The sequence below is a fragment of the Hydra vulgaris genome, chromosome 09, assembly GCF_038396675.1.
Source record: "Hydra vulgaris chromosome 09, alternate assembly HydraT2T_AEP".
In the NCBI taxonomy this organism is placed as follows: domain Eukaryota; kingdom Metazoa; phylum Cnidaria; class Hydrozoa; order Anthoathecata; family Hydridae; genus Hydra; species Hydra vulgaris.
In genome coordinates this window covers 25,902,501-25,917,000 of record NC_088928.1, presented here as the reverse complement: position 1 = coordinate 25,917,000, position 14,500 = coordinate 25,902,501, and the positions used below count along the sequence as shown (strand labels likewise).

The 14,500-nt window shown below is 29.3% G+C and overlaps 2 protein-coding genes across 5 annotated transcripts in view; both read left to right on the top strand.

Annotated features, from left to right (window-relative positions):
• LOC100205127 (mothers against decapentaplegic homolog 3) overlaps nucleotides 1-3,744 on the top strand; it is a 35,570-nt gene extending 31,826 nt beyond the window's left edge. Inside the window, exon 8 of the mRNA XM_065805160.1 lies at nucleotides 2,622-3,744. Within this exon, the coding sequence (XP_065661232.1) occupies nucleotides 2,622-3,241 (620 nt within the window). The 3' untranslated portion in view covers nucleotides 3,242-3,744. The remainder of the gene's footprint in view (nucleotides 1-2,621) is intronic.
• A 4,641-nt stretch (nucleotides 3,745-8,385) lies between these two features.
• Nucleotides 8,386-14,500, top strand: part of LOC105843634 (uncharacterized) — a 10,571-nt gene continuing 4,456 nt past the window's right edge. Inside the window, exons 1-3 of one of the 4 annotated variants that reach the window (XR_010640755.1) lie at nucleotides 8,395-8,495; nucleotides 10,189-10,778; nucleotides 10,864-11,230. Coding sequence is in view for 2 of the 4 variants with exons in the window: in XM_065805158.1 (XP_065661230.1) it covers nucleotides 12,458-12,506 (49 nt within the window). In the remaining 2 variants the exon portion in view is untranslated. Of the gene's footprint in view, nucleotides 8,496-10,188; nucleotides 10,779-10,863; nucleotides 11,231-12,332; nucleotides 12,507-14,500 lie in introns of those variants that run through there. The other 3 variants (XR_010640756.1, XM_065805159.1, XM_065805158.1) reach the window with 3 other exon arrangements.

Below are 14,500 nucleotides of genomic sequence, written 5' to 3'. Positions count from 1 at the left end.
CTCTCAGAGAGCTGCCACAGAGATAACAGGGAGAGTTGCATAGCCTTTATCAAAGAGGCACAAGCAAAAACCTATGAGAAGGGCCAATAAGTTTCATCATCCTAGGCCGGAAACAATGTAACACAGGCTTACATTTACACAAGTCTATTAGATGAAGAAAGGGTTTTAAGCTGGTTAGCAGTATTTTTCTACTTACCCTAAAAGTCTTTGTCTAGGAGGCCTCCTATCAGACAGTAGCTGGATGCAGTTAACGTCTGCCCAAAATGAGTATTTTTATCGAGACACCATCTCTAGCTTTTACTCAACCAAGAGCCCTGAGGCAGAGGGATTTTTTGATCAGAGTTTGTTTCACCTAGGTTTTGCCACAAAAAAAGCACACCCTTCAAGGCAGCAGGGCATGGGGCAGGTAGTACTGGGTTACATGTTACTAGTAGCAGGGTAATCCTGATGATCCTAAACCTGACCTGACCTGGAAGTATTTATTATTAAAGAAAAGTGCAATATAAAACAGAAAACTTTGCAGAATTTCAGCCAAATTTTATGCTGTGAGCTTATTTTTTATACTACCAAGACATTCCAAAATGCTTTGCCATATGATTAAACTCAAAACAATGTAAAAACGAAAGATGATGCCTTGATGCGGGCTCTCCAGTTGGTAGCAAAGTTACTACCAACTGGAGAGCCCGCATCAAGGGCTCTCCAGTTGGTAGTAACTTTGAAAAGAAATTTAGATATTTACTGCACTAGCCTTTACATTTAGCGAAATAAACTACAGATTTTAAATAGTTTAAACTACAGATTTTTTCATTGAAAATAAATTTAAAGAAAAATTAAATAACGGTGTTATCAAAATAATTTTAGATGTGTGCAATTTAATTTAATATCCAGTGTATATGCGCTTCCTATCAAATGTCTACAACTAGCTCAATGTATCAACTGTATTAAGCAGATCCTGGCTTTGACTTAGATTTTTTTATTATTTTATCGAAGTTAATTTTTATATAAAGTTACACTTTTAAAAATACAATAGTAGAACAGCTACAAGTTTCGTTTAGGGAAAAGTTGTAACTATAAGCAATTTAGTGTATTAAATGTTCATTCCATTTGCCATTTCATCGTGCAAAATAAATGCACATTCTTATCACTTTTTAGTTTCAATTTTTCATGCTTTCGTTTTAAACAATAAACAATAGCGGTTTATTTTTGTTATAATATTTAATTTCAAGAAAAAGTTTACCGTCGTTTAATTAACACTAGGATGCATTTTTATTTAGTTAATAAGGTGCTCTTAAAAGGTACAAAGGTTTTATTACAGAGTACTGCAAAAGCGCATTCAACCAGAAAGTTCACGCCTCTTTTTTTACTAATGTTGCGTTATCCGGCCAGAGCAGGCATCGAACCTCATATCGCATCTGTATGCTTCTAACAACCACCCATTCATTTGCATAAGTACTAATTGTTCATTGCAAAATTAACCCCCTCCCCCTTCCTCGACGCACAAATTTTTCAAAACATCAAAAGCAAGAAAACTTTTAGATAATTCGACATATCTATGTTCATAACACAATATTGATTTTTAATACTCGTTAAATTTGATACTCTTGTTAAAAGAAAAGAAATTTGGGAGAAATAGAGAACGAGATAAAGGCAAACCGCGTACGTACTCTCTGTCTTTAACCTCCTCTCCCCCTACCCTCTCCCTTGTATGCATTCGTACTTTTTTAAGTGACTTCCTCCCCCTATATCTGCGTAAATACTTTATGGATTATTCTGATGAATGTTTATTTTTAATTTTCAGGTGAAGACCTTTAGATTTAAAAAAGTTAATTGTTAGATTTAAAAAAAAAAAAAAAAAGTAGCGAACTGTGGTGAGGACTAGCGCTGCTAGTTTTAAAATATTTAAGGTAGCGGTAATGCTTTTGAATATTTGGCAGCAACGCCCAACTCTAATAATTGCTTTATTTTACTTTTATTGGTACCTAATTAAATATAAACAACAGACCAATGAAATTTAAACAAATATTTATACATAAAAAATATTTAATTGAATTAAAATCAGATTTTGAAAAATTAAATTTAAGTATCTAACTAAATGTAAAATTAAATTTAGGTATCTAATTAAATGTAAAAATTAAATAAATATTTGATAAACTTGTAATCATTATGCGGTAGTGATGTAGTGGTAGAGCGCTCGCTTCATAAGCGAGAGGCTTCGAGTTCGATCCCCACCATGTCCCTGGTAGTACCGCGCTCAACTTGTTTCTCCGCGCAGCGGCCTTGTTCGTCAAGGTTCGTGTTTCGAAAATATATAGTTGAGAGAGGGTTATAACCACAATTAAGTAGCCTCCTCGTCTGCAGTGGTCTTCACGGCCTTGAGGAGGTAAATTAAAAAAAAAAAAAATAGGTTTTAAAAATTTAAATTAGTTATCGAATTAAATAATATCAAATAAAAAAATGTTTAATTATAAATGTAAACTAAATGCAGTATTTGGGAAAATACTACTAATAAAAATAGGGTTTTTACAAAAAAAAAAAACTGAATTTTTAATGACTATTTTAATAAAAATAAATCTAATAGTTTATTTTTTTAATTTAAATATGGGAGCCTTTTTTTTTTTTAGTCTACGATCCTGTTTTATATGAAGAACCGGAGGCATGGTGTGCAATTGCTTATAACGAACTTAGAACGCGCGTTGGTGACACGTTTCACTCCACTAAACCTGTTTTAACAGTAGATGGCTATACTGATCCGTCTTCTCAAGATCGGTTCTGTTTAGGACTTTTATCGAATATAAACCGAACTGAGCAAATAGAACTTTCGCGCCGACACATTGGCAAAGGTGTGCGCTTATATTATTTCGGCGGCGAAGTATTCGCAGAATGCTTAAGTAACAGTAGCATATTTGTGCAGAGTTCTAATTGTAATAGAAGATATGGATGGCATCCTGCCACTGTATGCAAAATACCTCCTTCGTGCAATCTCAAAATTTTTAACAATCAAGAATTCGCTGAATTACTTTCTCAGTGTGTTCCTCGTGGATTTAATGCCGTCTATCAAATGAAATCTATGTGCATGGTTCGTTTGAGTTTTGTCAAAGGATGGGGCGCTGAATATCGTAGACAATCTATTACAAGTACACCTTGCTGGATTGAGATACGGTTGAACGGGCCACTTAAATGGCTTGATAAAGTTTTAGTTCAAATGGGTTCTTCGTCAGATAATGTAAATTCAACGACGTGAAAACAGTTTTAAATTGTCTTTAATTTTAACCTTCTATATCTCTTTTAGTTTTATGTTTTCTAATGTTATATTTCTTTTGACTTTGCTTTCGATTAAAAAAGGAGAACTTTTTATATTGGGTTGTTTTAATTCTGTATATAGAATTTACATGTTTGAGTTTTTTAATTGACTGCGCGTGTAGTGCATATCACAAAAAAAGTTTTTCAAAAACAAAACAAAAAAAAGACTTTAAAAAATATTTTACCTATCTTTTTATCTTATGTTTCGTTGCTAAAGTTGACGAAACTTTCATTTAAAACTAATTATTTTTTTTATTATTTGGTTTAATCGCCATAAAAATTACTGGAGGTTATAATTTTGTCGTGTATAGTACGGAGATTTTATTTTAGCTATGTAACGAGATATCAATAACCAAAATCTTCTTGAATTATGATGGCAACATAGATTTTATTGTAAATTTGTTTAAATCTCTGTTTCAAGAGTTGTGAACTCGTTGATTTTTTAATCTATTTTTGTTTTTTTATATAATGTAAAATAAATTTTCTTATTGTTCTGCGTTTAGGCAATTTCTGAATAACTTTTAAAGTTTTCGTATTTAGGTAAAAATCATTTTTTTAACTTAAATAATTAAACTTGTTACTCTAGTTTGTCTACCACTTAAAAAACTTATCGAATCGAGATAATATTAAAGCTCTGAAAAAATTGTTAATCTTTTGATACTTGTCTCATACGAACTAAATGCAATTTTTTATTCCCTTATCCTTTGTCTAGCTATTTATGTTAAATCAGGGTAGCGTATTATGTTTTAAATATTATCCAAAAAATAGGTCACTAGGGACTCAAATAAATTGAAATAAAAATTTTAAAAATAATAATCAATTTAAAAGTAAAAAATCTAGAAAAAAAATAGTTGTTAAAAGAAAACTTTACGTAATAATATTAAAAATCACAAATCCTAACAAGACCCTATCGCACTAACTTAAGTTAGTTTCTATAGAAAAATAGAGTATATAGAAAAAATTTAAGAATTTTTCAATAACTGTTTCTTGTGTAGAATTCGTTGCTGTTTAGAATCTTAAATGCTGGATTCTTTAGTTTTAAAAATTTTTGTCATTTCTCTTTATGTCATTTACCAAGACTCAAAGAAACCCCTCATTTGTGACCTAAAAAAAATTATTACTACAAAAAGGTCGTTTATTAAATATCGGTAGCATACATTTTAATGATTTTAGTATATGTTTTTAACCTATTCACAAGATGTATTTGGGCCAAATTTTAAAGATTATTTTGTTGTTTTTAAGTAATTAGGATTACACCATAATTTCATGAAAATTATTTAAATATTGTTATAACATTTTTTTGTTTGTTTGTTTTTTGATAAAAGATTTTCTTTTAGGGCCTTTTTAACTTCAGAAGAAGAAAGTATAACTTAATAGTTTTCACGAGAGATTTGGTTTTTTTTATAGGAATCACCTTAATGAGGCTAATTACTTGGCACCAGCTTAAGGAGGCTCATTACTTGGAAAAAAACGGAAAGCTTTAGAACTATTGTCCTAATTAAAAATATTTACCTTTTGTAATTTTTGCTAGTGTAGACAAAATCTTCTTAAGATTGAAAAAGATAAGAATACTTCTAGGGCTTTTGTTATTCACAAAGTTTTTCTTACTAGTCTGACTAAATCCAATCCCATGTGCTGTTACCTTATTTGTAAAGCTGCTTGTTTCAATATAATCAATGATCTCCATTGGCGGTAAAAAGATAATTTAACAGCCTCGTGGTTCAGCTGAACCAACTTAACTGATCAGTTAAGTTGTGGTTTAAAAACATCATTGAAAAAGTGTTAAACTTCTTGCCAAAATTTATTGTACCATAAAGTTTATTCTAAAAGTTATATCTTTAGCTGAGATGTGTAACCATATATTAAATTACATAAGAGGTATTTGCAAATCAAGATGTTGTTTTATTTAAATCCATACAACTCTGCTTTTTAAAATATTTACGAGATAAAAAACCTAATAAGTTTGAACGACAGAATTTTTTACCAACTTTTTCTATAACTTTGTCCCAGCTTAAGAAGTTTCTTAAACACCAACCGTTTTAAGGATTAATAAATAAATTTAATTGTCGCTATTTGCTAACTTAGGAAATTATTAACTTGGAATCTGAATGGAGTAAATTAACTAAAAAACTAGATAGCACATCATATCTGTCTTTGAGGTTTCGAATAATTTAAGTGATAAGCAAAAATGCGAAAACGAATAAAATGAAAAAACCATCTTTTAAGTTTTGGACTTTAATTGGAGTTTTTTCTCAAATAAATTTTATTACTATGTAAAACAAACTGTGAAAATTTTAACTCTTTTGCATAGTTATTTTTGAAATTACCATTTCGCAAACTTTGAAAAAATAGATTTTGTAATTTTGTAAAGGTTAAAATTGTTTACTCATTTTTAAAATATCGTTTTGTTTTCATTCTTTTTCTCTTATATGAATTTTGTTATTATGTTTCATATGAGTTTCCAATTTCAAGCTAAAATGACTAGCAACCAGACAATCTCTAATGGACTTATTATAAAAGGACAAAAATAGACTTCGACAAAGCACTAATTGCAACAATTTTAATTACAACTATCAAAAATGAATTGTCTATAAAAAATGTTTGTCTTTCTAGACAATCATTTTAAAAACGGACACTAAATGAACAATCTCGATTTTTTAATGAGGTATAGAAGATCTATTTAATATATAATTTGGACTTATAACGAGTAATTAAATTTTCACTGCAGCATCGTTTCAAAAACTGAAATCGAGCACAAAATTAAAAATACAATTTTTCTAACAGAAGTTCATTTTTTAATTTTTTGTCCAGCGTGTGCTGTTGATTAAAAAGTTAATGTCTATTTAAAAACCTCAAAATGGACTATTTTGTGCTCAATTGAAGTTCATTAATTACTCAGTTCAGTTGTTTTTCAATTCTCAGTGAATGTGCGTGAAAATTTATTTTTAAAATGCCCTCTCCAGTTTGGGATTACTTCAAAAAAGTTGAAGGTAAGTTTATCATTTAAAAAATTTTCCTTAGTCACTAAAATCTTTATCACCTTCAATAAAATTATTTTAAAAATATGTGATCAAGGAGTTGTCCTTTATAAAATGTGGATTAGTAAGAAGAAGATTCCAATAGGTGTTGAAATTTATTTAGGTTTGTGAATAAAACAATAGTGAAAAAGAAAAATGTTTTTTACTTTCATTTTATTGATGAATATGTACGCAAGTTTTAAACAATAATTAATCATGGGCAATGATCGTCATTTGGAGTTTTGATGTCATTTCAATATTTTTTTAATATTATAAATTTACTACATAACAATCTTCAAATAATACGGTAATGAAAGATTTCTGGTTTTATGAAATCAAGTAAATTTAGACAAAATCATAGACACCAAATAGACAAAAAATTATGCTTTGTAGACTTATGAAGTGAAAATTAATTTTTAACTGAGCAATCTTAGGACACCATCAAAAATTTGATAGACACAACAAGGACAAAAAATTAAACATTGTTGTGTCAATTACAACATACAGAATTGTCTATGTCTGTGTTGTAAGTCTATCCATAGACTAGTCTGGTTACTAAAAATGACTGGTAAATTTTGAGTAATTATTTCAGAAATATTTAATTATATTGGTAATCGAGGCACATATTTTCATGTTTGAAAGCATTTTTGACAAATTTTTGAATCATGTATTTATGTCGAAAAAATGAAAACTTAAATACTATGTTAGCAACGTATCATAGCATTGTAGCTAGCTTCAAAATACCGACAAATCTGTAGATAGTTGATGGCTACATATAGCAGCTTTGTAACAAGCAATATTATCACAACATATCGATAGCTACAGATTGTAGATATGTATCTAACTACAACATAACGACAAATTTAAAGCTAGCTGATGGCCACATATCTTAGCTTTTTAGCTAGCGATGTTGTTATGATATATTGATAGCTACATACCCTAGCTTTTAGTTAGCTAGGACATAACGTCAATTTTATAGCTACTATGTGGTTATAGCCACCTATCGCTACAGCGATGTAAATATACATATCGTGAGTTTTTATTTAGCAGTTTTTAAAACAATATGTTGGTAGCTACGTGTCGTAGTTTTGCAGATATCGCTTGCTAAAAGGCTGTGGTGTGTATAAACACCACCTCTTTTTAGTTCTTTTTAGTTTCTTAGTTTAGTTTTTAGTTAGCGCTTTTGTTATTGTTTTACCTAAATAATAAAATTAGAAAAAAAAAAGTTTGGTTAGTATAAAAAGAAATCTGTTGTTGATTTACAATAACGCGTGATGTGTAAAATTGGTTTTCGAAGTCAGTTGCGGCTATAGAAAGTATATATAGTATATATAAGAATAATATGTAATAATAGTATAGTATAAATGGTATAAATATGAATAAGTAATACATAAAGATAGAATGCGGATTTTTGCTATCTTTGTGATCAAATTGCTATCTTTATTGTTACCAATTGTCGCTAGTTAGTTTCTTGTGGTCGAATCAATGACTTTATTGTTATGAATATCGTTAATGTATCTCAATATTTGTATTGAAACGGTTAAGTATCATAATTTATTTCAAATAAAAATGCTGTTTTTAAATTAATTGTATTACTTGACATTTAATTTATTCTTCGTTTGAAGTATATTTACTTGTGTAAACATTTTGTAAGTATAATACAATTAAATAAGCAAATTAAAGTAAATAAGTAAATTAAATAAGCACGCTATTTGTAGTAAAATTCTTTTCTAGTAAATTTTTAGTAAATTATTTTTCTAGTAATTTTTCTAGTAAACTATTTGTAGTGAATTTCTTTTTAAAAGTAAAAACCTTTAAATAAATTTATTTTAAAAAAACTATAACTAAATATCCTTAATATAACTAATATTTATTGATTGTAAATATTGCTTTTTTAACATAATTATAAAAAATATCTTTAGCTCACTTTATTCATGTATTCATGTAGTTTAAATATCGTCTTTACAAATAAGTATTCTTTAAATTCAAATAGTTTGTATTTAAGTTCATTTATATTGCTGATTATTAAGTTCATTATATCGTTGATTATTCTCATTGACTTAATAATTAAAAGATTAGTAATCTAAAGTGAATACGTTAGCACGAATTTTTGTGTTTTTTAATGTATCCGTACAAAACCAGAATCACATGCAATGGATGTAAACAACATTAATCTTGGTAATTATTATATCAAATTATACATATATATATATATATATATATATATATATATATATATATATATATATATATATATATATATATATATATATATATATATATATATATATATATATATATATAGATATAGATATAGATATATATAGATAGATAGATATATAATTAACAAATGTTATTTAATTGTTACTGTTAAATTTAATGTTATTTAATTTCAACTGTTAGTAGATATTTAGCACCATTGTTATGATTGTGAAGTATAGTTCCTGGTATAATGAAGCGTAGTTAATTTCGTGTGATTCTTTTACTTTACATTCATTATACTCTGATTTAATTGCTAGGGTTTTGGGATGTGACCAATCAAACATATCATCACATTCTCAACCATGTTCGGTTGCCCCAGATGCATCCCACGTACTTTTTAAGTTGTTTTTGTTATATTCAATGCATCTTGTATGAACTTTCTTTTTTGTTTCTCCAATGTGTATACCGCCACAAAACATGTGAGTTTTTAAACACCAAGATTTCTATTAGGATTTTGCTTTGACTTGTTGTTGCAAAGATATTTTTTAACGTAGGCGGTGTTGTAAAAGTTGTTCTCACGTTGTAAGGTTTAAGTTCTTTTTTAAATTTTGGACCTACTCTTGGAAACTATGGACGTTTAGATATATATACACTTGTTTCTGTTTTATTATCATTTATATTTAAAAATTTATTTCTTTTCTGAATATAGTTCTCGGCTATTGTTTCGTGTTTCGATCTATAGTGTCCATTTTCTGCAAATATGTTTACTAAAAACTGGATTTCATCATTAAGATATTTTTTAGAACAAATTTTGATGGGACGAGATACAAAATCTTTAAAAATACCCATAACTATTTTATGATTAACGTTTAATGTTGATTTTGTTTGTATATTAGCTGTGACAACTTTCAGATTTGGAAGCATAGCATACGTTTCAGTGTTGGTTACAGTTATATCCATGTAGATTAACTCTTTTATATTATTTTCTTTTTAATACCTTTTTGAGGTTTTTTGTAATTATATTAAGTTAAATGTTACAGTGTTCCGTGACGTCAAGTGGTTTGTAATTTAAGTGCGTTTATATTTGATAACTGTTATTAATATGTTTGTACGGTTTTGTATGTAATTGCTGATGTGTTCATATGGTTAAGGTGAAATTGTAATGTTTTATGTGGGTTGTAATGGTAATATTTGAGCTATGCTTTTGTATAAATTGTGATTATAATTTTGTTAGAGACAAGTTCTCATTGAGCACAGTGGAACGGCCATGGACAAAAGTCAAATTTTTGACATGATCCAATCTGTCTAAAAATCATATACAATGTTCTATTTATATATATCTAATAACAGTCCTGGAGTTATGTTATTATATTTGTTATTAACTAATTCCTAATCATCGTTCCGGAACAGTTTTATAACAATTTGGTTAAAAGTTAACTATTTTTTTTTAATTTTGTTTACCTTGTTACCCAGTTTTATTTAATTATTTTTGCATAAAAACAGTATTGATTGCTACTTTATTACAATTTAACATTTAAAAGGTAATACTTAGTCACAGTTATGGATGCTAATGTCATTTTAAGGTGTAATAAACTAATATTAGAATAGGTACAACACAAAAGTTTAATTTTGTTACCTAAGTGTGCCAAATTAAATGCATCTTTTTTAGGGTGGGTTAGGACAGCAAATCAATGATCATAAACTGTTCTTTAACATGTAAGGAAGCCAACGCACATGGTTTTATGGACGTTGACAGACGTATTCGAGCTACAGATTGAGTACAATTTGGTTCCTACGGTACCAAATTTTACATAGCAACAACTTATTTTCACATTAAAGGGTATATTATCAGTTTTTTATTCGTGCTATGTACACTATATTAAATACGTGTATTAAAATGAGATTCACACTTCTTACGGGAGTCATAATTTTAGTTGGTTGCTATGGATACCTAATTTTTTAAATTATTTTTGCATAACAACAGTATTGATTGCTATTTCATTACATTTTAACATTCAAAAGGTAATACTTAGCCACAGTTGTGGATGCTAATGTTATTTTAACCTGTAATAAATGAATAATAGAATTGCCATAACATAAAAGTTTTATTTCATTATTTAAATGTGCCAAATTTAAAGTAATGTGGTTGAAATTTTAAAGCTGGATGTACTTCTGCTGAAAAAGTTGCATTTCATCTTTGCCACATTGTTATCAGCTCCGCCAATTAATGCAGATGCATTTTAAAAGTATTACCTTGAGGTAAGTTTATTTGTTAATTTTATTATATATACTAAGCTGTGGCTAACTTAGCTTTTGTAATTACATCATTGATTGCCTCTTTTAGGTGGCTCTATTGTTTGTACAGAGCTACCAATGGTATTACATGCCAAAAAGTTTTCACAAGTTATTAATACACAGAATAAGGTTGTGAAGAGAATGGTCTTGCCTTTTGGCATACTCTCTGAGTAGGCACAGGAAGCATGAAACAAAGATTTCAAATGTTTCTGTGAAAATTGCACACGCAAATGCAGTCGTTTGAAATCTAACTGTGATGTATTATGCCAATTTTTGTGCTAATCAGACCCAATAATCAGCAGCAGGAGGAGGTCTAATTCTCAAAATTCAAAATCTCGACTCCCAGAAAGAGTTAATGATTTGCTTCTGGCTTCGACTGTCGACTAACCCAAAATATGATTTCTTCTTTTATACATGTAGGTATGTTTCATAAATTGTTAATGTGTTTCGAATTGTCAATGTTTTATTGCAATATTTTTTGCTTTTATTATTAATGACCTAAATCTTTACTTAAAATTGTTTACCTATATACTTAATATTTAATAGTTATTTAACAGGACGGTTGAAAACCCGATAAAAAATTATTAAAAAAAACATTTATCTGCGTGTAACTAAGGAAAGTATCTGGTTGTTAAGCAATATAGGTATCCATAGCAACTAAATTAAAAAGTGACAAATCAAGTGATTATAGCACTCATAAAAAATCTGCAACTATCAAAATAGGTTGTTGCTATGTAAATTAGGTATCCAAACTAGGTAACCATAGCAACCAATTGATAAATATCCCCTCGTAAAAACCTCATATTAATGCAAACCTTATATTAATGCTAGTTTTAATGTATACAACACGCATAAAGCAACTACCAAAAATAAGTTGTTGCTAAGCAAAATTAGGTATCCATAGCAACCAAATGTAAAAATATCACTTTCATAAGAAGCGCAGACCTCATATTAGTACTCATGCCAACTTTAGTTCATAAAGACCTAATATTTAATTAGCTATTAATTTTGTACATTAAAAATGAATTCTGGCCCACTGTGTTGAGTAAAGAAAAGAAAACATCTTGACTTAATATTATATATTTGAGAGAAAACAACAAGCTAAACGGGCAATGAGTTCAAGTATGAAGTTATTCGTTAAGTTCGAAACATATGATGGAACTTCAGATGCTGCGCACAGTGAGACAAAATCGAGTTTTTTGTGCCAAAATTATTTTCGTAGTTTTCTTTATTGGAATAGCTATATATAAAATGCATAAATAAAGTAATAAACATGTAATTATAAAATGTAAAAAAAAAATATTAAAAAAATTAATTATTTTGGTGAAAAATACGAAATATTTTTAATGGACAAGAAAAATTTTATCAGTGTTAACATTAAAAATATTACTTTTCGATGCATTAATTTGTCATAAAATAACTTTTTTAGATTTATATTTACAAAACTTATATATTATAACAGTAAAGATTTTGTAGGTATTCTTTGTGTACAAAACATCTTTTTTACATGTTCAGTATTTCTCATCAACTGACCATTAACAGAAGACCAATCTTTTGTTATAACTTTTTTTTTGCAAAAAGTTGCAAAATATTTATGATGAATGGCTATTTACATACATTTAGCATGAGATTTACATAATCAAATGTTTGGAGGATATTGGAGGATAGTTTATTGGTTACCTAATAGTAAAGGTTAGTAGCAAAAAAAATATCGAAAACTGTCTGTTTTCGTTGCATAAAAACTAAAGATTACATTTACGTTAATTTATTTTTAAAAGCCTGAGCGAAAAAAACATTCTTAATTAAAATAATATAGTTTAAAATGAAATTCAATAAAGTTAATTTAAAACGATAGTAGCGTAAGAAAGTTGGTAAATAAAAAATGCAAAATAGCGTTTTGGAACACATGTCAAATTAACGTGTAAATAACCGCATAAAATTAATATAATAATTATTTAATGTTTTTTTAACTAGATATTTCCTCTAATGAACATATCTTCACCATTATGACAAATTTTCACCATGCAATGCTGATATTGATTTTTTGGTATTTTGGCACACTCTCACTCCCACTGTGCTGCGGTGTGAATGCAAAGAACCAAAGTAATAGCTGAAATGCAGAACAAAAAACTGAAGCTACTTTTTCCGACTCTTCTTAGAAAAACTGCATATTCGGTTAATGGCACTTAACCATTGAAGATAAGCAAGATGAAATATAAGTCGAGCAAGTGCTGCTAGCAGCGTTCTCAATGGATGTTTACAGTGCATAAGTTTTGTGCTTTTCACAAAACGGAAGTTATACGATGGAGAGAGAGTTGATTTGTTTGTGGCTGATTTAAAAAGATTGGCTTATCTTTCAAAATTGTCTAAAGAGACAGTACGTTTGGCAATTTTTGTGGGATTGCCCGAGTCTTTATCATCACAATTTTGAGTAACAAAGGACCCGATTGATATTATGTTATCCAAAGTAAAAGCTGCTTTGAAGCACGTGAGTATAGATGACAGTAATAGTATTTGCGCTGTGTCTCAACATCAAGTTTCAAAAAATCCTTCAGTGTGTTACAAGTGCCAAGGGTTACACCACATTGCTAAGAGCTGTTCATTTGCAAAGAACTTATCTCAGAAGAAGATCTTTCGATGTTTTAAATGTGGTGGCGAAGGACATATGGCTTCAAGATACCTGAAGATGCAGGGAAACGAGTGCAGGAGCAAGAAATCTGCGCAACTTCGCTTCTGAACAATAATGTAATCAGCGCAGTATGTATTATTTGTTTAAAAGTTGGTGGCATGGTAGCAACAGCTATGGTGGACATGGGATGCTCAAAGACAATTCTGAATCACAATTTTCTGTCCAAAAATCAGAATAAAAGTTTAAACTCTCGATAGAAGGTAACTTTTGAAGGTAAAATTAATCAATGTATTGGATCCGCGACTGTGAATGTCAAGGTTGATGATATCAAAATATACGACAAAGTTATTTTGGTGGATTTCCGACCTTTCAGAGTTGATATGATGCTTGGTATGAGTTCAATTAAATTATTGGAAGGAGTTTTCATTTCCTAATTAGGAACATTGAAGTTTGGATCCAGCTATTGCGAACTGGCAGTTTTAAACAAAGATGAAGTAGACAAAATTAAAATTAAAAAGAAAGATTATGAAGCTGTTTTTGATGGTATGGAATGGAGAGTCAAATGGAAATAGAGAGACGGAGATAGACCCAACCAACTGTTTAACAAAGTTGCCAGTACGCGGTACCAAAACACGCTGAAACGGAATACGAAAACGAATGTCAGGATTGGATCAAGCAGAAATGGTTACTTGAGTATAACAAAAACGTAATGGAGCCGCCCAAAGGACAAATTCCTTTAATGGCTGTGATTCAAAGAAACAAAGATAGTAAAGTCCGGCCTGTTTTGGATTGGAGAGAAGCTAACAACTTCATCGAGGCGTATACAAGAGATCCAGATGTGTATATTGATAAATTGAGAGAATGGAGAAGAATTGGAAACAAACCATCAATTATGGATCTACGCAAGACTTATATCCAGCAGAAAAGTTGTGAACGCCATCATTGATCAAAACGAGTTGATTAAGAAAGGAGCGTCCGCCTACGTGGATAATATATTTATCAATGAGAACGTGGTGAGTCTCAATTATGTCAAGAGGTGTTTTGAAAAATATGGTTT